Source organism: Myxocyprinus asiaticus, chromosome 39 (assembly GCF_019703515.2).
Source record: "Myxocyprinus asiaticus isolate MX2 ecotype Aquarium Trade chromosome 39, UBuf_Myxa_2, whole genome shotgun sequence".
Lineage (NCBI taxonomy): Eukaryota > Metazoa > Chordata > Actinopteri > Cypriniformes > Catostomidae > Myxocyprinus > Myxocyprinus asiaticus.
The window spans coordinates 27521659-27546669 of NC_059382.1; the positions used below are offsets into that span (position 1 = coordinate 27521659).

At 35.3% G+C, this 25011-nt stretch overlaps 1 protein-coding gene across 1 annotated transcript; it reads right to left on the reverse strand.

The window, feature by feature from the left end:
* Nucleotides 1-1052: 1052 nt before the first annotated feature.
* On the reverse strand, nt 1053-19894 carry LOC127429565 (transmembrane protease serine 4-like). The gene is made up of 13 exons (XM_051678685.1): nt 19621-19894; nt 14814-14868; nt 14522-14662; nt 12930-13082; nt 11551-11680; nt 10898-11011; nt 9557-9600; nt 7036-7201; nt 5638-5807; nt 3285-3380; nt 3024-3166; nt 1946-2095; nt 1053-1454 (listed from the first exon to the last, which is right to left on the reverse strand). Exons 1-13 carry the CDS (start codon nt 19624-19626, stop codon nt 1443-1445), a joined length of 1380 nt encoding a protein of 459 aa, XP_051534645.1. The 5' UTR covers nt 19627-19894; the 3' UTR covers nt 1053-1442.
* Between the last annotated feature and the right edge of the window lie 5117 nt (nt 19895-25011).

Below are 25011 nucleotides of genomic sequence, written 5' to 3' on the forward strand. Positions count from 1 at the left end.
AAAACTTTTCTTTTACAAGTATATTAACAACCAACATCCATAAGTTAACTTTAAGTGTCAAGTTTAAAATATGTACACGTGCATGGAAAACAGCTTTGTGTGAAGAAATTTACATTAACTGATAATATGAATAAATATTAAAAACCACATAAGTCTTATAGTGTAATACTAATCCACAAAAAGAATTGCATGAAGTTGTGGTAAACAACACTCTGCATGACTGATAAGGAGGCCCAAACATAATTGTGCAGACATTTTCTGAAATGATGCACTTAATTTGTGGGAAAATCTTTGGAACTGATTAAAATATACAGTAGTCAAATATGTTACCTGGGCTGGTAGCTCTGCTTTAAGTGAAATATAATCAATAAGCTAAAATCTAACAAACATGGAAGGGGCCGGGAGTGAGTAGAACTTAATAAATTATAGCTGTTCAAAACAGAAATCTGTGGGTTCCGTGTAGACCTACTTATACCATAATATCTTTGTTTATAACATTTTAAAGGCACTGTGTTATTTTGACAGACACAACAGACGACAGGCTCTAATTCAAGATTATAACATGGCACCCAAAATCATATGAATTATTTTCTTTCAAGCCCCATACTACAGCAAAAGTACAGTACATCTGAGGAAGATAAAAAAAAAAAAAAAAAAAAAAAGAAGCAGCACCCTCTTGTGGCTATTAAATGTTTTCTGTTCAAAACATTCAAAATCACTTTGATTTAAAACTTACAACAGTGCATTGCTGCAGTCCACAAAAGCAGTGATGACTCCACAGAAGAGATCATTCATTAATCTCTTAGCAATTATTTAGTGTGCATATTTGTATATATATGATATATTTCAGTGTGCAAAATCTTCCTCGTGGCACCTTTGAGAGTATCACGAGACCCTGAGCACAGACCACTCCCACAGCGATTCCTCCACAAATCTGTCTATATATATATAAAGTCAAGTTTATATATATATATATATATATATATATATATATATATATATATATATATATATATATATATATATATATATATATATAGTGTGTGTGTGTGTGTGTGTGTGTGTGTATGGGTTTGGGTATTATGCTATAAATGTGGTTTATGAGGACATTTCTAGTGTCCCCATAATTCAAATCGCTTAAAAAAAACATACAAAATAATGGGTTTTTTTTTTTATGTAAAAATGCAGAAAGTTTTTTATGAGGGTTAGGGTTAGGGGATAAAATCTATAGTTCGTACAGTATAAAAATCATTTTGTCTATGGAGAGTCCTCATAAGGATAGCCGCACTAACATGTGTTTTGTGTGTGTGTGTGTGTGTGTGTGTGTGTGTGTGTGTGTGTGTGTCATCTGTCTGACATCTACTTTTGTGTACTGAAAATCTTTGTGGATCAATGATGAATGCTGAGGGTTTGACTCGGGTGTGTCCTCCTTCCCTTCAGACTCACTGAAATTCCTGAAGACAATAAACAACCATGAATATTCATATATTACTAGCAGTCAAAAAAATGGACACACTTGACTGAACTTATATGATCATTATCACGATCTTAAAAACCTTGCGTTCCAAAAGATTATGCTTAAATGCTTGAAGTTATGTTTTTAGACAAATATAAATTGTGCCTAAGTAATTATTTCATATAAAGGAATGAGTTGGACTGGACAGTGAAGGAGACGCTGTCAAAAAGTGTGCAGAGCTGTTTTCTAGGCAAAGGGTGGCTACTTTAAAGAATTTAGTATATAAGTTATGTTTAATATAATTGCCAAAAATGAGTACATTGTCACTTCATTATACCCATACTTCCATTTGTGTTGATTTTGATTGCTTTAATGATAAAGTATGAGTAGGTGTGCGGACATTTGGGTGTTACTGCAGGTATACACAGACTTTCACAAACAGTTTTTTTTTTCTTTTTTTTTTTTCTTCTCACAACAATGTGGTAATACCTGCATGACCGAATGGACCCAGTCGAGCATCTGGTCCACATTGGTGTAGACACCAGGATGATCTTGTCTGGCACAGCCCAAACCCCAGCTCACGACCCCCACCAACATCCAGCGGCTAGATGAATACACCAGAGGACCACCGCTATCACCCTGAGACAGAAAGAGAGAATAAAAAAGGTTATTCTTAATTATACAACAGTTTCTGTGCTCAGATCTGATTTGACAAGCAGTGTTCCAAAAGATCCAACAGCACTAGGATGCTTTACGTTTTGTATAGCTCCACTTCTCCGTGTTCGTGGCTTTCCAAATAATGATTTCATTCACTGGTTTGTTCAGTGACCATTTCTGAAGATTGCATATTTACGGCAGTAAGTGGTGACAAATGACCATCTTTTATGTTCTAAATGAGTTGTTTAATTATTGTCTGATTCGTCCCACTTTATATTAGCCGTTTTTAACTATACTAACATTGAAATACATAGAATACGATGTATTTATTGTGTAACTACATGTTATTCTGCAAAATTCTCACAAGACTCACATTTGCATTTAATGAGGTTGAGGCACATGTTGGTTTAGGAGTAGGGTTATGGTTAGGGGTTAGGGTGAGGATTGGGGTAGATTTAGGGTTAGAGGTAAGGTTAACAGTGTAACTACAGATGTAATTAAATGCAGGTACTTAAAATATAAGTACAATGCTAAAAGTATGCACATAATAAGTACATTGTATCAAATGCTTAAGTACATAATAGTTAAAGAAACCTAATATAAAGTCCCAGTACCGCTGCTCCCTATACGCATATTACGCATATAACGCAGTCTGCATAAGGCACCAGCTCCCTAGGGGGGCACCATCTTACCCTAGGGGGGTAACAGAAACTCCACTGGCTGCCCTTACTCGCACGTTATACTTTGTTCAGTACAGTGGCAGTCACGGAACACTGACTATCAAACCCTCTACATTTTGGCATCAGCCCTTGAAAAACTCATATCGGTTGACCACTGTTATTTATATCATGATCGCACTTATTAACTATTCACAAAAAATAAGAAAACGTTGCTCTGCTGGCACACAAACCTGGCATGCATCCACCTGGCCCGCTAGAAAACCTGCACAGATCATCCTGGGAGTCACACTGTTCCCATAGACTGCGGTACTCGCGCACTGGTCTCTGTCTATCAGACGGATCTGAGCCTTTTGTAAGTTTGGAGACAGGTTTCCTGCAGGAAAAGACCCAGATAAAGTTTAAAATTTAAATTTGAATGAGACAGGCCTTTAATGAAAAGTACATTTGATATCAAGGATGCATGAGGAGTCGATGATGATAAGACGGGATACCTTTCTCCTTCAGATGGCCCCAGCCGGTCACGACTAAATTGTCTCCTCCTTTGAGGCCAAGATCTTGAGGGGGCAGACACACTGGCCTACGGGATTCTACATGTGATGAAAATAATGATTATGAATTAACATTTTCATGATCCTAAAAAACACTTTTGATCTAATGAGTGAACCCTAGTTTACAGTAGTTGACATAATGGTTTCAACGGCATTTTGCTAATTTATTCCTATTTATAATGCATGCAACTTTTATGAGCTCATATTATTTGAGAGACAACATGGAATAATTGTACTTTCAAATTAATTTGTCACACAGTATGACCATTTAGGTGATTAAAAATGGTGAAACAGGTGATCCAAAATTGTGAAAAACTTAAAAGGATTGGTGACCAGTTGCAGGAAATAAGATATACACTTTCCATTATAAATCTCCGTTTTAACCTAAAATTTAGTTGATAAAAGAAAGGTCCATGTTGATGTTATGAGTTAACTTCCTGACAATACTGCATAATATTAATGCTCATTTATTACAATATTAATAAAGCAACAACAGTACTAAAACCTAACCTAGTAACCTAACAGTAATAAACCCAACCTAGCAAAAAACAACATAATTTTGCCTTGACGCCACAAGACACCAGAAGATTAGTTTTCCAAATATGTGTGTCATGCAGGAAAAACAGATTGAATTTCTATCTGGCTTATGGTAATGCATTTATTTAGCCACGTATAAATGGAATGTAAGTGTGTCAAGTTCCAAGGAAAGTAATGGTAACTCTCCGGGTTTTCATTCCGATTAACTTCAAAGCATATTTTGGTCCAAATTGGTCCATTTTTTGTGTGTCAAACAGCGAGTAGTGTGTATCTGTGTGGGTATGTGTAAGTGTGAGTGTCAGTGGCAATTTCTCAGAGGAGGAAAAGGAAGCAGTGCCTCCTCAAAAATGTGGGTGAGAAAAATAAACGACTTTACATAAATGAAACACATACAATATTACAAAATGTGAGCTCAAATAATGTGTCGAGCAGTCACTCTGTCAGCGACATCAGCGGATAAAGTTTCAGAGGGAGGCAGCAACTAACAAGCCTCCCTTCAGCACTTTGCAATATCAGTGAGCTCCTAAAGCGTGGCGTGAATGTGAGATTGGGTAACCGCCGAATTTGGCTCTGATTAGCGCTGATTTGTTCAACATGATGTCAGTCAATCAATGCAATAATGCCTGTCTCTCATGCTCTCGTCCTCACAGCGTGTATCCACAGTTCATTATGAATGGGACAAACTGATGGAAGTGGAGAAATGTTTTGCAAATTAAACAACTTACCGACACAGATGACAGCACTTTTGATCACATTCAAATCAAAATTAACTTGAAATGACTTGAAACAGTGTGCTAGTGAGCCGCTTGAACGCTTGCTCTTAAATGTGTCAGCTTTTGCCTTCATGAAACCTGCGGTGTTTGCCAAGGAGTAGATGAAAAATTATCCAAAAATAAGATGACTTCAAAAATAATAGGTGAACAGTTAAAATATTCTGTACATAAAATGTGTGTTGCTGTATTCTTGTACTGCGATTGACTAGCCACCGATCCAGGGTGTTTCCCTGGACTCCCCGCAACCCCATATAGGACAATATATGAATATCCTATAAAAAAAGGATGGATGTATTCTTGTAGTTTTTTTTTTTTTTTTTTTTAAGAAATGTAAAAATAATACTTATAATACAATGCATACACTTGATGAGTCTTTGATATGACTTGATTTAATAAATAATGTTAATATGAATATACAAAAATATAAGTATTTCATGTTTATTTACAGTGTAAGTTAAAAGGTATTTCATATGCCCTCCCATACAGAAATCTGATATATGGCAATTAACATTTTTTATAGAACTATAGTTCATTTAGTTTGGGCATATATGTACATAGCCTATTCAAATGAGATAATAATATACTATGATTTAAGGAAAATATCTGTTACATATAGGAGAACAGCCATTTTTATTATTTTGAAATATAGGTTGTTGCATTTATGTGCAAGAATGTGCCTTTTTTTAGATCAGATATTGTTATATCAGCCTACTTTTGTATATCATGTGTTGTGTTAAATCAGATTTCAGATTTGTATGAGTTTAACCAGAAAGCAGAGAATGTAAATGTCAAATGGAATTAAAATAGGAATTTACATTGGACTTAAAAAAAAAAAAAAAAAAATGCCGAGAATGCTGAGGCACGCTACCTCCTCATTACAAAAGTCTGCCACACGCCATTGGTGTGTGTGTGTGTGTGTGTGTGTGTGTGTGTGTGTGTGTGTGTGTGTGTGTGTGTGTGTGTGTGTGCGTGCTTGTCTGATGTACCTCCCACAGTAATCGGAGACTGGAGTCTTATCATGGCAATATCGTAGTCATTCTTTGCTGAGTTGTAATCTCCATTGATGATGATCTTGTCCACAGAAGAAGCCCCAGAAGATCCCAGATATGTGTTTGCAGAGACTACCTTCCATCTGCTCAGGTCCTTCTTACCCTCCCTAAAGAATGCAGGAGCAGAGTCACAATTTTAAACATTACTCTTTAAGCTTTCATTCTGTATTAGTATTAGTTTTAGTTTTAGTTTTGATGTATCATGTTTATTCAACACATTTAATCATTGTTTTGGCCATGAGTGACTTCTGGCTATGTCTGGTGTTTCTGAACAATAAAATTGAATGATAAAAACCTGTTCTCTTCAATGAGCTGACTCAAACTTTCCCTAAAGCTTCTCACTTGTAGTAGAGAAACATGACTGCTTTAGCAGTGTTTTTCTAATATAACCATGGCTATGGACTGTGAAGGAGCATATCATTGGTTGGATTACATTATTAAACACATATGAACCTACTGAATAGATACACGTCTAGCTGGGCATGACTTTTACTAAGCTGTAGAAAAAATAAAACAAAAGTCTGACTAAAAGAAATATAAGTTTTAGTGATGTCTTTAAATATTTTGGGAACACTATTTAACTATAGTGATACGATCTGCACCAAAGCACAGATGTTTTTGGTAACACTTTACACTAAGGTTCCATTTGTTAGCATTAGTTAACAACATTATTTAACTTAAACTAACAATAAACAATAATTGTTAAGCATTTATCAATCTTAGTTAATGTTAATTTCAACATATAGTAATATAATTTTTTTAATCAAAAGTTGCATGTGCTAACATTAGTTAATGCACTATGAACATGACTGAACATGAATTAACAATGAACAGTATTGTTAACTAACATTAACATAGATTAATATGTCCATATTTCACAAGTCTAATGTATCAGTACTTTTTTACCCTTTATTAGTCATTTTTACTGCCTACTTTCTGTTCTTGTTGAATAAGGCTGGCTCATATACTGAACTTAACAATCATTCAATTTAAAACTAAAAACACCAATATATTAAGCAAATATTCTTTTAGTCTCATTTTGAGTTTATTAGAACAATCGTTGATGTAACTCCATAAGGTTTGTGAGATTGTCATAGAAAAACATAGCACTTTAATATAATTGTATATTAAAAAGTTCACTAAATGTCATTTCTAAAGCATAAGTTACAATGTTGGGGGCAATTCAAGTAAACAGATATTTAGCAACATATAACAGTGTAGCAAAGCAGTAACCCCTCTCAATAAAATAAGAAATGTCAAATAGAAAATTGCATGTTAAGTAGAAGGTAAAACATGCATTTGCTTTGTTTAAGTGTACGTGTTTTGAATACCCACCCATTGAAGCAGTGGGCTGCAGTGACAACCCAGCGTGGAGACACCAGTGACCCTCCACAAGTGTGTTGGCCACTGTTCTGCAGGCTGATCTGCCAGGGCCAGTTCTCAATGATTGCATCCTGTCCACCAACAATCCTGTCCTGGTTTCTGCTCATACCACAGTCAACTAGAAATAAAACATCCACAAATCACTCAAAAAGTAAAAATATATTAAAACAAAAGAGACACACATAAATAATTTCTGATATGAAATAATTGGTTGTAAATATACTGTATGTAATAATAATTAACGGTCCTAAATGAAACACCTCTCCTGAATGTAAGAACTCTTACATTTAACAGCTATGAATCATGTATTAATGAGATGTTTACACTAGTAATATGAAAGTGTACTTAAAGCAAAGTCGATGGATACAGGTTAATAGTGTAAATAACTCGATTAGGGCTGCTGATATTACATTTAGGACCTAAAGACAATGCTCGAATTTTGGGGGGGAACCCCTCCACGATTTTCACTTGTGTGTGTGTGTGTTCAGTGTACATTAGCGCTGAATCTGATCCTGTGAGTGCTCCGGGGCTCGAGATATTCCCCATTCATTTTCTCCATTGTCATTCCAACATTAACAGAATGGACGATTACATGAGAGAAGACACATTTCAGTAAGTTGTACCGTATCTTTCTTTAAAACCTCAGATGTTCATTCATGTTTTTTCGTGCTATAAGTTGGAGAGAGAGAGCGTTGTTCCCCGCTCTGTTTGAATGGCCAGCTACCGCAGTCTGTCACACACACCATTAAAGAGCATGAATACAACATTTTTTGTATGAATTTCGAGATAAAATGTCATTATTTGAAAACTGAGACTAAAATCGTGTTTCTTCAAAAAACTACATCTGACTCAAATGATGGAGCGTATTACAATTTGTGCATATGTAGCTGTAACTGGCGCTGTCCTGTGCTTTCACTGGTGTTTGTGTGTGTAGGCGGGTTTGGGTGGTTTATGAGGAATTTATTTTAGGTTACAAACTGGTAATTACAAGGGTATTATGCTATAAATGTGGTTTATGAGGACATTTCTAGTGTCCCCATAATTGAAATTGCTTAAAAAACATACTAAACGATGTTTTATTGAAAATGTAAAAATGCAGAAAGTTTTTTGTGAGGATTAGGTTTAGGGGTAGGGTTAGGATTAGTGGATAGAATCTATAGTTTGTACAGTATAAGAATGATTATGTCTATGGAGAGTCCTCATAATGATAGCTGCACCAACATGTATGTGTGTGTGTGTGTGTGTGTGTGTGTGTGTGTGTGTGTGTGTGTGTGTGTGTGTGTGATGCTGGTGTCATGATAAATTGAGTCTGCCCATCGACTCCCCATGGGGGAAACCTTTTGTCATGACTGAGCAAAAACATCATGTTATCGTAATAGCATGTCATTGAAGTCTAGGCTAACTGAAAAACACAAACAACGACGCATCTTTAATTTCACAATCTATAACTTTATAAAAGTCATTAAATGTTGTATTTACAAAGTTATATCAACATACATCATAAAACGATTTTAAAGGATTTCTGCTCAGGCAGTGAATATAGTACCCACTAATAGGTCACTCCGCCAATGGAATTGATGTGAGGTCACAGCGAGACCCAATTTTCAGGGGGGACTTGATTGACACCAGCAAGCACTTCTGGACATCATGTTTTTCAAAATAAAAGTCCCACATTGAATGAACTAAATTTAGAATTAATAGGAACATATTATTTAAAATATTATACAGTACAGATTATTTTAGGATATCCTTCAATATAGTGAAATTAACATTATATTAATATGCTTTACAAAAAATACAAATAATGAAATATGAATTTTAATATCTGATACATAACTAATAGTAAAACTGTACATATCAAACACAGTCGATTTGCAATTTGGAACAAAAGACAACGATGTTTGTGATATCTGGAGAATATATAGGCTATGTCTAATATCTGTTGGAAGTGCTTTCCACCAGTGAATGACTGAGAAGGTCTTCAAAAGGGTATTAAAAAGTATTAAATTGGATATGCTGATACCTGCAGATACCCTGACTTAACAAATATAAACCTCAAGGGGTGGGGACCCCCCATAAGACTGGAATCAATTTGAGCACTGCCTAAAGATATTACAATTAGGGTTTTTATTAGTTTTAAGACAGATTACTACATTTGTGACCTTTATATATACAGAATATATTAAAACTTGAGATTTTACACTGTGTTGACTGTATTAAGTCATTTTTATGGACCTTAGGACTGCAGTCATCTTTTTTTCTCACACCTAGCTCCCTGCTTTGTTTTACAAAACATGTTTTGGCATGAATTGCTCACTGTGACTCACTGTGGCTCATTCTGCATGACCGAGTGTGTCAGAGATCATACCTCTGAGTTTTTTGATGTTATATTGTTAGTGTTGTGCTTATTTAACTGTTTGTTGGTTTGGTTTCCTTAACTGATTGCTGGATTAGGACATTATAGAGTAATTACCTGAGCATGTTAACGTGACAACTGTTCCCGTACTGCATACCTTGCTAAGGAGGAGAGAGAGACAGAGCGTGAGAGAGAGAGAGAGAGAGAGAGAGAGAGAGAGAGAGAGAGAGAAATTCATTTTCCTACACCCAAAAGCAGTATTGACTATAGTTTCCTCAAAAAAGCAGTTGGATCCTTAAGCCACACTTAAAATGTATGCATTCCATTGCAGTAAATAATAAAATATCAAGTGGCATCTGCAAACAAATCAGATTTTCTAAGCTAACTTTTCTTAGACATTTTTGCAGTTACATTAAAAGGAATAGTTCACCCAAAATTTGTAATTCTCTCATCATTTAATTCTCTCATGCCATCCCCAATGTGTTTGACTTTCTTTCTTCTGCAGAACTTTAAACAAAGATTTTTTGAAGAATAATTCGACTCTGTAGGCCCATACAGTGCAAGTAAATGGTGGCCAGAACTTTGAAGCTCCAAAAAGCACATAAAGGCAGCATAAAAGTAATCCATAAGACTCCAATGGTTAAATTCATGTCTTCTGAAATGATATGATAGGTGTGGGTGAAAGATAGATAAATATTTATGTCCTTTTGTACTATAAATCTCCACTTTAACTTTCACATCCACATTCTTCTTCTTTTTGTTTTTGCAATTTACATTCTTCGTGCATATTGACACCTACTGGTCGGGGCTGGTCAAAGGTGGAGATTTATTGTAAAAAAGGACTTCAATATTCACCTGTTCCTCACCCGCACCTATAATATCACTTCAGAAGACATGGATTAAGCCACTGGAGTCTTGTGGATTACTTTTATGATGACTTTATGTGTTTTTTTGGAGATTCAAAGTTCTGGCCACCATTTACTTGCATTGTATGGACCTAAAGAGATATTCTTCTAAAAATCTTTGTTTGTTTTCTGCAGAAGAAAGAAAGCCATACATCTCTAGGATGGCATGATGGTGAGTAAATGGTGAGAGAATTTTCATTATTGGGTGAACTGTTCCTTTAACCATCTCATCCCATGGTCTTTTTAGTGGATGTATGAAGTCAATTTCACACAGGAGTGACCACATATTTAATTCATTACATTGACTACAGTATGAACATATTCCATTACAATTTGAAAACAAGAAAGTGTTTATATACTTTTGTCCTTTTACCCTTGAATAGTAATTATATTGTATTGTTTTGCTTGAAAAGCGTGCTTGCAGTAAATGCCACTTGTTTTTCAGTATCTTGTTATCCAATATAATGTCATTAATAGATTAAAGAAGTGTGGTTTAAGAGTCCAAACACAGTTTGGCGCTACTGTATATACATTAGCACATAAATACACTCACCGATCTGAGACGGTGGACAGAAATGTCTGAGGTTTACTTGAGCCCACAGCACAGAAAGACATCTTCAGACCAGAGGACAGAAGGCCCACTTGAACTGTGCTGTAAGATGGATTACTGTGGACACAAAATAAGAGTGAAACAATGAAAAAGAGATGATGCAGATTGAATGATATATCCTTAAATTTATTTAGTACTCCTAAATGTTATAGCAATTATGTGATTCTAATTTAAAGACCCCATGAAATTATTTAAAGAACACAATTTTCTTTGTTTTGTAGACATATTTCATATTGAAAAAGGAAGTTAAGCAAGTTGTTTTTTGTTTTTTTTAATAGTTAATATAAATAGCCCAGCAAAACTATGCTATTTGCTAGGTGGCATGTGGTGTCAGAGGAATAAAAAAAAAAAGTCTATGTATCTAAGCAGGAGATAATGTCATCAATATTTTTTGTTCATTTTCCCTGACAAGAAAGACTGTGTGTCTTAGTAAATGCACATATCTGTTATGGTTTGTTATGTCAACTTTTAAGAGTACACTTACATATACAGTATATGACCATTGGTTAATAGATATGGACCAAAATTAAACTTTGATTTTAATTTCATGGGGTCACAGACTTTCTCTTGTTGTTAAACAGTGGGCCGGTACTCACGCTGAGTATCCCAGCTGTTGGCAAGCGGTATCGGCATGTTCTTTGGCGAAACCCTCTGAACACACACTTTTCCATATACCCTCATTAGGGCTGTAAACTTGAAGGACATTACGTGATGAGATTAGCCGCACTGCAGAGACAGAAAAAGGAAACAAGACAATCATTTTAAAATTCAGATGGCACTCACATTAATAATGGATATGAATTATATTGTGTGTAAGGGTGGTTGAGACATAACGTGTCCGTGGACTTTTTTTAATCAACATTAAGATATGTGAATGTATAAAGGGAAGTGTTTATTTGAGTTTTTCTGTCATTTTAAAACACATCTTTTGCCTCTACTAGTTCATTTTAAATGGCCCTATGTTACAAATGATTTTTTAAAAGTAGTGTTCCATGAAGTTTCGTGACATCAATATTGTCACCACAGGACATAACAACTTCCCCAAAATATTTTATATCAGCTACCCCTAATTAGGAAAATATTCTTTAACTCTGTATAAATGTGTAATCTATTTAAAAATAAGATAATACAAAAAAAAAAAAAAAAAAAAAAAAAAAAATCATAGTTGCGTCAGTGACATGAGACTCATTTTATTTATTTATTTATTTATTTATTTATTTATTTATGTCTGAAACTCTTAAGCTTTTCAAAAATACATAAAAATGCTTCAATAAACCTCTGCTATGATACATTTGTTTTTAATTTCTGTGTTAAAAATATTTTTTTTTCTTCTTCTTGGGCTTAAGATGAGTAAAGTCTCAAACTGTTGATTAATCAAATGTTGGTATAAGTGGTTTAGAATAATATTTTATTATTATTTATTTAAAAAATAAGCAGTGAAGCAAATTTTTTTAAAATATTAATATTTGAAAACTTTTGTCCACCACATTAAAAACAGGTGGTGTAACCAATGTGCTGGTAGCCATTCAACATAAAACATGAAAATATCCCTTTATACCCTTATAATAGTGTGTGAATTGTGTTTAAAATTTCAAGATATTTTGACATTTCTGATGAAAATCCCATTTTGTTCAGGTCAAACATGAAAAACATGCTTTAAATGTTTAAAAAAAAAAAAACAAAAAAAAAAACTATTGAAACAAACACAGTACGGGGATTACATTTCTACAAACTTGAAATATGTGTTTTTAAAATATATTTTTAAACTTATATGTCAACGACACAAGTACAGCCAAAGTTATTTACATGCAGGAAATGTCTTGACAGGTTTACGGAAAAGGGGGAGAAGTCGTCTTGAAACAGGACAAACAGGTAAAGTCTGTGTTATCTACGTCTGTGAGCAGGTACTGTATGTAGGAGTCTGTGTGTACGTGGGAGTGAGTGCATGTGTGCGTGTGGATTGCAGATCTCTTACAAGGGAAGGTGGAGTTGGCTTTGTACTTCATTACACAGGCAGACTCATCCTCGGCTCCGCTGCAGTCTGCCTTGCCATCACAGGCGTTCTCCAGTGGAATGAACTTCACCGATTTGGAGCAAAAGAAATACTTACTGTCGATCAGCTGCTTGACTACGCCATGAAGAAGGATGAGTTGGGCAAAGAGAAAAGAGGAATAAAAACATCATTCATAACAACATCAGTCATCGGTTTAAATTAAACCATCTGTTTTTGGGTAGTTGACATGTCATAACATGTCATAACATGTCAATTAACTTTAAATGTTTTTTTAATGATTTTAAGGTAAAATATACATATACTGCATGTATAAGGGAAAGTGTAAATATTAGGGTCCTGTAACTAGTCACCTTTTTTTTCTTTTTCAACATCTGCATGTTGGTTATGAATTTTTATGCCCCAGGTGTGCTGGTGCCCCGAAAATCGCATTTGACTTCACATTCCTTTAGATTTCTGGCTAGTGAGCTACAATATTTGCAAAAAAATTAAGTGAAATAGTGCGGTTTTGGTCTTAGTGGCGTTTGGATAGGTTTAGGGTTTGCATTAAGAGTATATTCAATGTTTTAAAAATTCAACCTTCTATTGTCAAATTCCCAAAAGATCAGTCTCCTTTTTTAAAAGATGACGTGGTAAATTTCTGCACCAAATGGAATTGCAAATATAATCACTGTTTTCACATAGATTCCAGAAAGAAATAAAATCTTCCATTGGTTGTACAAACAGATAGACCCGCACCACTGGTCGAGTCAACATTACTATGTCACGGGATGGACAGCTCAAATAAAGAGTGGAATACAGAATTTTGATAGTGCCACAGAGTTGCACTTTTAGGTGAAATCATCCTACGAATAGATTACCACTATTGGATTAGTTATAGATTTTGCATATTAAAGGTGCTGTAAGCAATTTTAGCCTTCTGAAGCTTTCATGTGACTAAACCATTGAATTAGCCACGCCCCCTCATTCCAAAACCCCGCCCTCAAAATATAATTTTGAGACCAAAATCGAGCAAAAGAGCAGCATTGTTTGTTCCTGTGGCTGTCAAATTCAACAGTGGCACAATAGCACCCTCAACTGACAAACATTATGAATCATAGACTCAATGATCCTCTTCAAATACAATGCTATGCGAATGAGCAAAATAATAGACTGGTGAAAAGCATCAATGTCCGCGGTCCACATTATTGTTTGCTGTTTACAAAGTCTACAGCTGTCTCAGAGACTGGTGAGATATCTCAGGACACTTATTTCATTAATATCTTTAAGGGAGTAGGAAAATGTTTTGCACACTTTTCCATGAATAATCACTTACAGCACCTTTAAGCTATGAGAAAGAATGAGTCACAATGGTCAAAGGGGTGACTAAATAACTGTAGCTAATTAAAAACAACACAATTTTGTGACAAATTTATACTGTTAAAAGTAAATGTGTGAAAGGTTATGGGTGAAAAATATTAGGTCAGTTTCGCTGACCCACATTATAACTGCTGTTCCATTTTAATCATACAAGCTTATAGGTAATCTAGGAGGGGGTAAAATGACCAAAAACTTACTGAAGTAAGCAGCCACAGCCAGAATGGCCAGTATGACCAAAACCATCAGTGCCGTAATGATGGTCTTTTTCTTGGGTGGCCTTTTCACCTTCTGAGCCTGTGGAGCAGTCATGGGTTTTATGTGCTTACCGGGTTGCGGCACTGGAGAAGAATAAGAAAATGAAGTCGAAATCAGTTCATCATGATTGCTTTCTTGTAAAACACCCACTGGAATTGCAGGCATCATCAAAGTGTGTTTTACTGGACTGATAGTTTAGGTGATACATTAGACCAACTAGCCCAAATACAGTACCTTGTTGTGTTGGGTTTAAGGGCATGAAATTCTCTTCAAGAACCTGAGCATTCGCCTGAAAGAAAGAGAGAGAGAGAGAGAGAGAGAGAGAGAGAAAGAGAGAGAGAGAGAGAGGGAAGTAAAGAGGGAGAGAAAAGAGGAAAGAGAGAGATAAAGTGAGAGGGCATTTTGTTATTTCCTTACTACACATACTCTGTCACTTTATGACTCAGCTGTAGTTTTCTGTATGACTTTCAATGTGTCACTAGGGATTTTTTCAAACGGTTGTATGTGAAATCTCAAGCACTTCTTTGTAAAGCGTCCTACTCAGTTTAACATGTAGGCTGCAATTTACCTGCAGGCAGTAACAAAAAGTAGCTGTTGATGTGTTTATTCTGCTCTGAGGTTACACCTCAGACCACAAAGAAGCAAATGATGTAGATATGATAGAAAAGTGACAAAAAAACATGGAATATAACATGTCTCTCCTCTCATTTCCCTGTGGATATCCCAAAAACAATGAGTGGGACAGACAAATTTATTCAAAGGATGTGAATAAACTGTGGGTAGTTGCAGTGTGAGGGAGGAACCTATCCTACTAAAAAAAACAACAACAAAAAAAACAAAAACAAACAAAAAAAAAACAGCCTAAACTAATTTACCAGTCTTAGCTGGTCTCCCTACCTGGTCTGGCTGATCTGTTTCCTGAGACATTCTATCTCTGTGTGTATACAGTAAGCTAAAGCATTTCCAGCTACCTGCATAATAGAAATTATACTTACAAAAAGTATTCAGAATACTAATACCCAGTGAATAACTCATTTTTCAGGTGTGTTTCTCTTTTATAGTTTATGAAACACAATGAGGTCAATTACACACCTTAAACATATGTAGCACTAAATCACATACATATTGGCATGCCCCACAATGCATTTATACAATGCCCTCAGGGCACACCTTTAAAGTAAATGTGTATAGCATCAGATTTCATATTTAAGTTTTAATGCCATTGCTTTAACATTAAACTACAAAGAAAAAGCAAGAAAAACACAGAACAAAGGAAGCGCACACAATAGACATTCAGCGTATTAGCACAGAGCTTTTGTGTTTTTGTGTTTGCATAGAGATATGTTTAAATTGAAAAGTGCACATTGGAGCATGAATAGCCCCCTTTCAACAAATACTGAAACCATAGAAACGTCCATGTATGACACAGAGAGAAAGAAACAGAGACTAAACAGAGAACCTGGAAGTGGAACTAACTTGGTTATTATCACGTGAGGAGATCTAGGCAAGGATTCACCAGTGTAAAGTAATTTAAGGGATTGAATGAGAAACAAATACCTGGTGGAAAGGACTGTATGAAAAGAGATTTTCAACTTTATTAAGCTGATGAGTCTGTATTTGTACGTAACATTTACATGTACATTGTTGTCCATTTGTTTAGACACTGAACGTATTGACAACATCTTAAATGTAAACGTTTTGTATGTATGTACAGCACTTTATAATAAGGTTACATTTGTTAACATTAGCAAGTGATTTTTTTTTTTTTTACAGTATTTATACATCTTTGTTAATGTTTGTTAATAAAAATACAATTGCTCATTGTTAGTTTGTGTTAGTTAATAGTGCATTAACTAATGTTAACAAATACAACTTTTGATTTTAAAAAATTATTAGGATATGTTGAAATCAATATTAACCATGATTAATAAATGCTGTAAAAGTATTGTTCATTATTAGTTAATGTTAACTAATGTTGTTAATTAATTTTAACAAAGTTAACCTTATTTTAGGTACTTGTTACCAGTATGTTTGTAGTTAAATTTTGATTTTTTTTATAAATATTTTTGAGCCCCTAACCCTACCCCAACCCTCAGTCTAACCACTTTTTAACAATGTAAAATAATAATAATAATAATAATAATAATAATAATAATAATAATAATAATAACAGGCAGATAAATGTACAGTGACAATAATTATTGCCAAATTAGAAAAATGTGTCAACTCTGTTAAATAAATGTGATGACATCCAACATATTTAATTAATCTCATTGGTTATAAATACTATAAAATCAACCTATAATTCCATGTATTTAAAGGGACAGTTCACCCAAAAATAAAAATTATCTTTAATACAATGGTTCGTAAGCATTCGTACATCTCTAAATTTTGTTTTTAAAAGAGATTTACATTTTAGATGCTGTCAATATTCTACGTTTCTATGCACTCAAATGTATGTCTGCTAAAACCACACTTTAGGAATACCTATGAATACTCATGGGATCATGTTAGATTCAAAGACCTAAAAATCTAAAACCAGACAGGCATGGAAAAGACAAGTAAAATCCTGTAAAACAGGATCATTGTCTATTTTTTAAGCTGTGACAGATGACACTATCCAACAATGCTCAATGCCAAGTAAGAAAATGATGGATAGCTTAAATGTGTTGTTCTGGCTGCCTCTTCCAGTATGTCTGGATGTACACTCATGCACAACAGAGCATAATGGAAGACAAAGTACATACCCCAATGCATTTGTATCCAACACTGCATTAGTGTTAAATAAGTAGTAACTTTAATTAATGTGACTTTGGAAACATCAGATCTAGTTTTCAGTTGATTTTGACTGTTTGGTCTAGTTCTATCGCTTTGTAAATAAACCTCATTTGTTTGCTCATGTCAAGGAAGACTGGTTTAACAGAAAACTACAATGCAGCCATTGTCGACTCCTCGCTGTTTTAAATGTTGGTAATGTACTGTACATTCAGGAAATATTTTAGATTTTCAAGCACCTCATGAAGAGCAGAGGAAACTTGCTGACTAAACCTGACAGGCCTAAATTTAATGCAGGTGAGACATTGCAAGGATCAAACAGACTGATGCCAAAGCTGATTAAATAGACATATCAACCCACGCATTAAAAGTTCCTTTCAAGGCACAGCCAGGCTTTTGTTATTAATGTCTCACTTTTCACCTGCATCTTTTGCAGGAACCTGTTCTCAGACCTATTTAAATTACTGAAATGCAAAGTAGTATTTTTGAACCACTATGGAACAATGCTTTGAACGTTATGGAAACATTGCATGCTAACTGTAGTCGCCATAGTCAATATCACATACTGTTTGTTTGAATTAAGTCACACACATTGAGCAGCAAAATGTTCAATGCATCACAGATAATGTTCTGTTTATCTGTTCTGAACATATAGTAAAACTATTTGGTAATTTTTAAGAAGCTATGTCTGCCTGATCTAAACCTTAAAATTAGTTTTGTTGGTGTAACCTAATGTATTCAAGTGGATTGATGATGTTGTGACAGTGATGTTAATTTTTAAAGATTTAAAAAAAAAAAAAAACATTTTAGGTTAACTATTGTTTTGTGTAATAATAAAAAAATAAAAAAATAAATAATAATTAATTATAAATAAATAATAAATAAAATAAATAAATAATAATCTTAATGTGGTAACATCTAAATTAATTGGTTCTGTTCAAGTCAAAAATATTATTTGGGTCCTTCTTGAAACAAATGCCATTTCCAGGATTTTTTTAATGACATTTTAGCAAGCTTTTAAACATTCTATCATACCAATAATGTGTTTAAGTCTGTGTTAATACATTGCACTGTGCCATCTCAGTTAAATGAATACACTTCAAATAAGGTTGTCAATCAATGAAATGTCTTTGATGAATTAATTGCATGTAATGTACTGTAATTAATTAGACAATCTTATAGCATATCAATATTAGCGGAGAAAATTAAAATAAAATAATCCATAATAATTCAAATAATTATAATTATATATATATATATATATTAATTCAGATATTCATATTGAAATATATTGTATTATTGTGGTAGACGGGAAAAACAGTACAAAAATTGACCTTAGAATCAGTATACACTATTGTTTGTTTTATTCCCATATAATTGAACATAAGCCTGCAGTTGATAGCAACACATTTAGCAACTGATTTAGTCAATCTGTACTGTTCTCACAGGATGTGTTCTTGCGTTCCGTCTGTGCCATTTTTTATTGTATGTCTATGCACGTTCATACTTGAATGCGGTGTCAAGTTCAAAGTAGTAAACTTTGAAAATAGCATCTCGAGACCCATGCATTCTATTGTGCTTTGTCCAGCTGTCTAGAATGTGACCGGTTCTCATTCTGTGGCTGCACTGCTTGTGAGGTTTGCTGAGGCACACGGACTGCCCCCTACCGACACGGCTCATAAAAATACAAAGTTATATAATACACTTCAAGCTTCAATAGCTCTGATGGTACGAAAATAACGTATTTACTTTTAGAACAATATTTACAAACAGATTAGGAGGCATAATTAATAATTAATTATTTTTTATATAAATAATCGCACTTAATTAATGCGTCATATCGACAGCCCGAATTTTAATATATGATGGGACATAATTATCTCTTCAGAAAGGTAACATGGGTTGGCGATAACAGGGCTGATAGTTTTGGTGTTTCAAGTATCAGTTGTTGACAATGCAAAATCGAGTCATGTCAACACATATAATTCATTTTAAAATCAACCCCTGACAAACATAACATAACATACGATAAAGTGATAGAAAACAGGAGACATAAATTGTCCTTAAAGAGACGTACTCTAAGTTTTCTTTAAAGAATGTCATTATGACGTTTTCATCATAACTACACCAGGTTACACCACTGAAAGTCAGATCTGTAAGGGTCAGATCAGGCAGAGATAGCTCCTTATAGTAACAACAGCATGGTAATAACAACAACAGTTCATAGCACTGAAACTTTAAATAAAGAGAATCAGTTCATACTCACTCTCATGGTTTTGTAGTTCCTGTCAATGCGTTCCTGCAATCTGCCAGTCACACAGACAACAGCAGACCCCAAAGGGCAACGAGATCTCCGACCCCCTTTTTAAGTGCAATATCTTCTCTTTATCTTTTTTCTTTCTCTCTCTCTTGAACGTCTTCCTCCTCTTTTACACAACAATTACCGCCACCTAATCTAAACTTGCACTGTTTCAAACTCACTCTCCTACAAGGCTCTGCAACTTTGAAGGGTTCCACCCAGCCTGTCACTGTCCTGTTCAGATTTGTTTGGATTCTCCCAGCCACTCTCCAAAACCCTTACCTATGTAACAGGACATCCTCCGCCCATCTCACCTAGATACCTCCCTCCCTCCCTCCCTCCCTGCTGCACGATACCTCCCTACCTCCCTCCCTGTAACAGGGCCAAAGTCTCATGTGTTTCTGTTAATCTGACTTCAGGTGATGCAGACTGGAAAGTTGAAACATCACACACTGAATCAGGTTTTGATCAGGAAAAGCGGCATTCAATTTCCTGGATCTGTCTGCAAACAGGTTTTTGGTGTCTGTGACTTCTAGTATATCACTATAATTGTGCTGTATTTCTAAAGATGACAGCTTGCAAAATCAGACACGTAATTTAGTAATGTAGACTGGGAATTTCCCTTTTTTTTTTTTACACTGAATCAACTCACTATAGGTATACATATCAAGTGTTTTCATCAATCCTCATTTGATAATACAATTGCACTGGTGTGATCTCATTCAATTTTCTCTTAAAAGACACTACATTTTACATTTTAGTTAATGCCAACATGATCATACAGGAAATAAACATTGTTCCAAATGGAGATCAAATGATTAAATACACTGAAATTAACCCCGTTCTGGTCGAGTTACTGACAAGTGCCTTCCCCCATCAGACATTTTTACATTAATTACAATGTGTTTACCTTTTTCTTCTAGCTCTACAGCCTCCGAGACAAGGGTTCTGGGCCCATGAAAACCAATAACTAATCACGGTCACATAATGAGTTTTTTCTTCTTAGGTGACATTTTTACACCACTGACGTTTAGTTTTGGGTTGGGGTTTGGGTTAGAGGGTAGAGTTGACCAAATATGCATTCCTGTTGACTGTATTACATCATTAACAACTAAAAATACAACTCGCTTTTGGAGCCACTCTGTGGACATTTTACCTGGGAACTGGAGCTTACACATGCCCATATGTTCAACAACACCTCCAGCTTCAGGAACTAGGAGAGTGGTTCGAATTTCAGAACTTACAGACCAATTTTTGCTGAAGCACTTTTGACCTACTGTCGCAGAATTCACAGTGTGATCAGTCTGAATATCAAGCTACCTGTCTGCCTTTGTACAACCATTTTCATATTTGACTTCACTTTACTACCCAACACTTCAATTGCTTTACTGTCATTGTTCAGACACTATGACATTTAAATTTAATATTAATGAAGAATGTGTTCGACATGTCATGAGATCAGGTTGGAAACCACCTCATATCTCATTTGTTCAATTCAAAACTGAGATCAATGAACCTGGCTCTGGTCACACAAGATCAAAAGCATTCAAAAAGTAAAAATTTTAATTTTTTTTAACCTAATAAATCTGATCAAGAAAAGTATTAGTAAGTCTGCTTTGACATTTGATCCTGGTGCTCTGTTATTAATGGCATTTTATTTCAATGTTTAGAGAGAGGACTCAGAGAATGAGAGATTGTGTAAGAATGTGAGAAAAAGGCTTGTCTATGACATTTTGGGAAAGTCATCATGCTTCTATTTAGGTTCAGAGCAGTACGTGACCTCTGTAGTTGATGAGCGTGAACCCATGGTACACTCAGCAGTGACGTGCACAGACCTGCAGGGACAGGGGAGGAAGGATAAAAAAGGGCACTGATTTTTTGTTTTTTGTTTTGAATGAGTAGTAATTATAAATACTTAACTAATTTCTTTGCTTTTTGGTATTTAACCATTTTCTTGTATATATATATATATATATATATATATATATATATACACACTGTACATATTATTTTCCATTTTTCCTTTATTACAAATAATAGCCGATTCTGTTATATTTCTCACAGAAAGCACCATGGTAATCCACTTGTTTATTTATTTATTTTCAGACATTGTCTGTGATAACCCCATGTTTATGACATGTGTCATAGTAAAACCATAGTATTTTTTAAAGTACCTTGGAGTACCATGACAGTATCATGAAATATGAACATGATCAATCATTCAGTACCATGGATTACCCTGGTAACGTGGTGCACAGTGCGAAGGTGCGATGAGAAAGTGCGAGCACGAGGCGATCGACTGTGTTCCGCGGATGCTACAGGGTCCTTGAATAACGTATAACATGTGAGTAAGGGCAGCCGGTGGAGTTTCTGGTGCTCCCCTAGGGAGTTGGCGCCCTACGCAGACTGCACAATATGCATATAGGGAGCGGCGGAACTGTGGTAGCCTAATGGTATGTTTCTGAAAGTAATTAGTCTAATGGCTTATTCGTTTCAACAAATCCAAACTGGCTTTGGCTGAATCAGAGATCCTTCAGTTTATGTCAATATTCTTTAAAAGACTAATTCAATATATATCACTTAAAGCAACACTAGAGGTATGCGATGTCGGAATTGCGGTCGCAATTGAGTATTATTCTTTTGATGAACTTACAGCACAATACATGGAATGGACTTTTTATCTGACCTGTTACTCATTTGAGGTAAAAGCACTTCAATGCTCCGGGGCAAATTCAAAACTGCATATTTACTGCCTTGAAGGACACTGCTGAGGGAAGGGATGCCACTCGAAAGCTCATTCAAAACAAAAGTCAGACAAATGAATCTTTTCTTGGAGTGCCCTTCCACAAGACTGTTAGCGAAGGGTACATTCATACAGTAATGCCATGTTTCCTTCAGAGTACCCACTTCAAGGGCTCTGCGCTTTGGAGTGAGTATAGGGCATAGGGAAGATCACTTGCGATTGGAATCCGCCACTGATCTGCTGTAGCGGGTGCTCTTAAATGCACCTCTGCTTAATTTTATTTAATACGCCCACAATTTACAAAGAAATCTCATAATAACACATTATTACTGTTATTGTGAGATTATGACGAGATTTTAATTTTGTTTTAACTATTTTTATTTAATTATTAAAATTTCTCCCATTTTTCTGGATGACCAAAAGGGCACATTTTGATTTGTGAACAAAAGGGGCAGGGGCTTGTGCGCCTACTGCCCCCATTCTGTGCACATCAGTGCTCAGTCTTATAATAGGGGACTGTGGTAATGAATCCCAGTGACAAGGCTTGTCTTTTCCCCACACTGGCTCTCCACAAAGCCACAAATAGAGAAAGGAGAACATGTTGTTCAAGACTTCTGTCATTACAAAGCCAGTTGCTCTGCCACTATTATGATGTAGAGATACCAAGGTGCCACGTGACCCAATGACTCACTCTGTTTTTGTATTTTAATTTAGTGTAAAATTGAACAAGTATGTGAAAAACAAGGCCAATGAGAAAGTGCCTAAGAATGTTGCTTAGCTGGCTCTATATAAAACTGGAATAAAACAGAGCTCTACTTGTAAAGTTGACACCATTATTATAGCAGTGACCACGTTTACGGTTTATTCCAGGGTTTTGCAGAAAGAAGCGTTCTGAAACATCATGTAAACGAGAACGCCATTTTCCTTACGCTGCTTGGTTTAAAACAACTGGGTTACTCCCAGAGAAGGCAGCTTAATGTGGTAATGAAAATACTAAAGCTGCGTTCTTACAGGTCATGCTTGTGCGTGAATCTATTGATAACAAACATCATTGGATGGAGCCCAGCCACAAGTCAACACAACGGAAAGAATTCAACATTTCTGGAAATACAGTAATAAAAGCATATACACTATAAAACATTGGTCGACCAATATGAAATTTATAATAGCCGATGCAGAGATATCCAGGGTGTTCGATAGGCCGATATAATGCTGATATATCACACAATTTAATATAGTAAATAACATATACATAAAACTGTGCAAAAATTTATAAACTCCTATTTAGCGCTATATTTACTCAAAATTTCACACAAAACTTTAACTTTGTAAAAAATAATCTTAAAAAAAATTAGATTGTGTTTTAAATGGTAGATAACAGTCTGATTGCTGTTTAGTCATCTGATTTTAGTCATTTATTTTCACATAACAAAATTGGTAATATATTAGGAAGAAGCAAATAACAGTACATACAGTCATCCAGCAACCACGAAGGCATGTGCACATTAGCAATCACATTTTCTCACAAAAGAGACCAAACCAAACCCAAAACATGCAAATTTCCCACACAATTAGTCCAAACAAGGAAGTGAACCATGATTGATGATGATGTATAATATGAAACTTTGCATGCTCCCGGTTGCAATTATTTTAGATTGACACATTTCTCAGTAAACTGTAAACTGCACAAAGCTATTGCTAAATTGAATTGCAGGTTTTCAGTATTGCAAAAGTTTGCTTTTTATATTTCCTGTTTCTTTGACAAACCCAGAAGAACTTTATACATACATCCTTGATCCTTCATGATGCAAATAAACAAACAAAGGAAGTCTAAAGGAAGTTGTTACCTCAATTATTATTCTGATGTTATTAATCAACAGAAGCACCCAAAGAACAATTAGAATTCCCACAACTTAAGACCAATGATTTTACATGACTTTTCCAGCTTGCAATTATTGGATTAGTATTTTTTTAAACAATTATATACAGATTGCACTCATTATGAACAATTTGTGGGGGGTTCCACTTCCTTGTCCCAATAAAGATTGTATCGTCATTGTGATTTTTTATCTTCTGTGGAATAGGATATAAGGAAGTGCTTATGGGCTCTAAAATTCCCTGTTAAGTAATGTTGTGTGTGTGTGTGTGTGTGTGTGTGTGTGTGTGTGTGTGTGTGTGTGTGTGTGTGAAATTAGGTATGGCAGCAGGGGCGTGGTCGAGAGCCCATCCGGAGAGAGAGAAAGCAGTATGGGCACTTACACCTGAGCTAAATTATGTCTAACACTTGTCTCTAATTCCAGTGAGTTTGGGGAGAGCGGCATATAAACAGCCACGCCACCGCCAGAAGGGAGAGAGAGTCTGGCACGAGAGTCTCACGGTGAAGCTACTGAGTTCATGATGCTAAAAGAGTTGTGATAAAGACTTTGTTATGATTAAGAGGCTGTGACTAGGAGCCTGTGACGCTAAAGAGTTTGTGAAGCTGAAGAAGTTACTGTTCCAGTTGTGACTGTGTTACCCCTAAGGTTGTGATTAAAAGCTCACCTGAGACCTGAACCTTCCTGTCCCAGTGACCTCCTTCCCTTACATTAGGGCTCTCATCTAAATCCTGATATGTG

Coding starts and splice junctions, on each gene's coding strand:
- LOC127429565 (XM_051678685.1), bottom strand. Junction 13,083..14,521: donor GGCTGTGGCTGCTTACTTCA/GTAAGTTTTTGG, acceptor TTCATGGCGTAG/TCAAGCAGCTGATCGACAGT. Junction 3,167..3,284: donor GGGCCATCTGAAGGAGAAAG/GTATCCCGTCTT, acceptor CTTTTCCTGCAG/GAAACCTGTCTCCAAACTTA.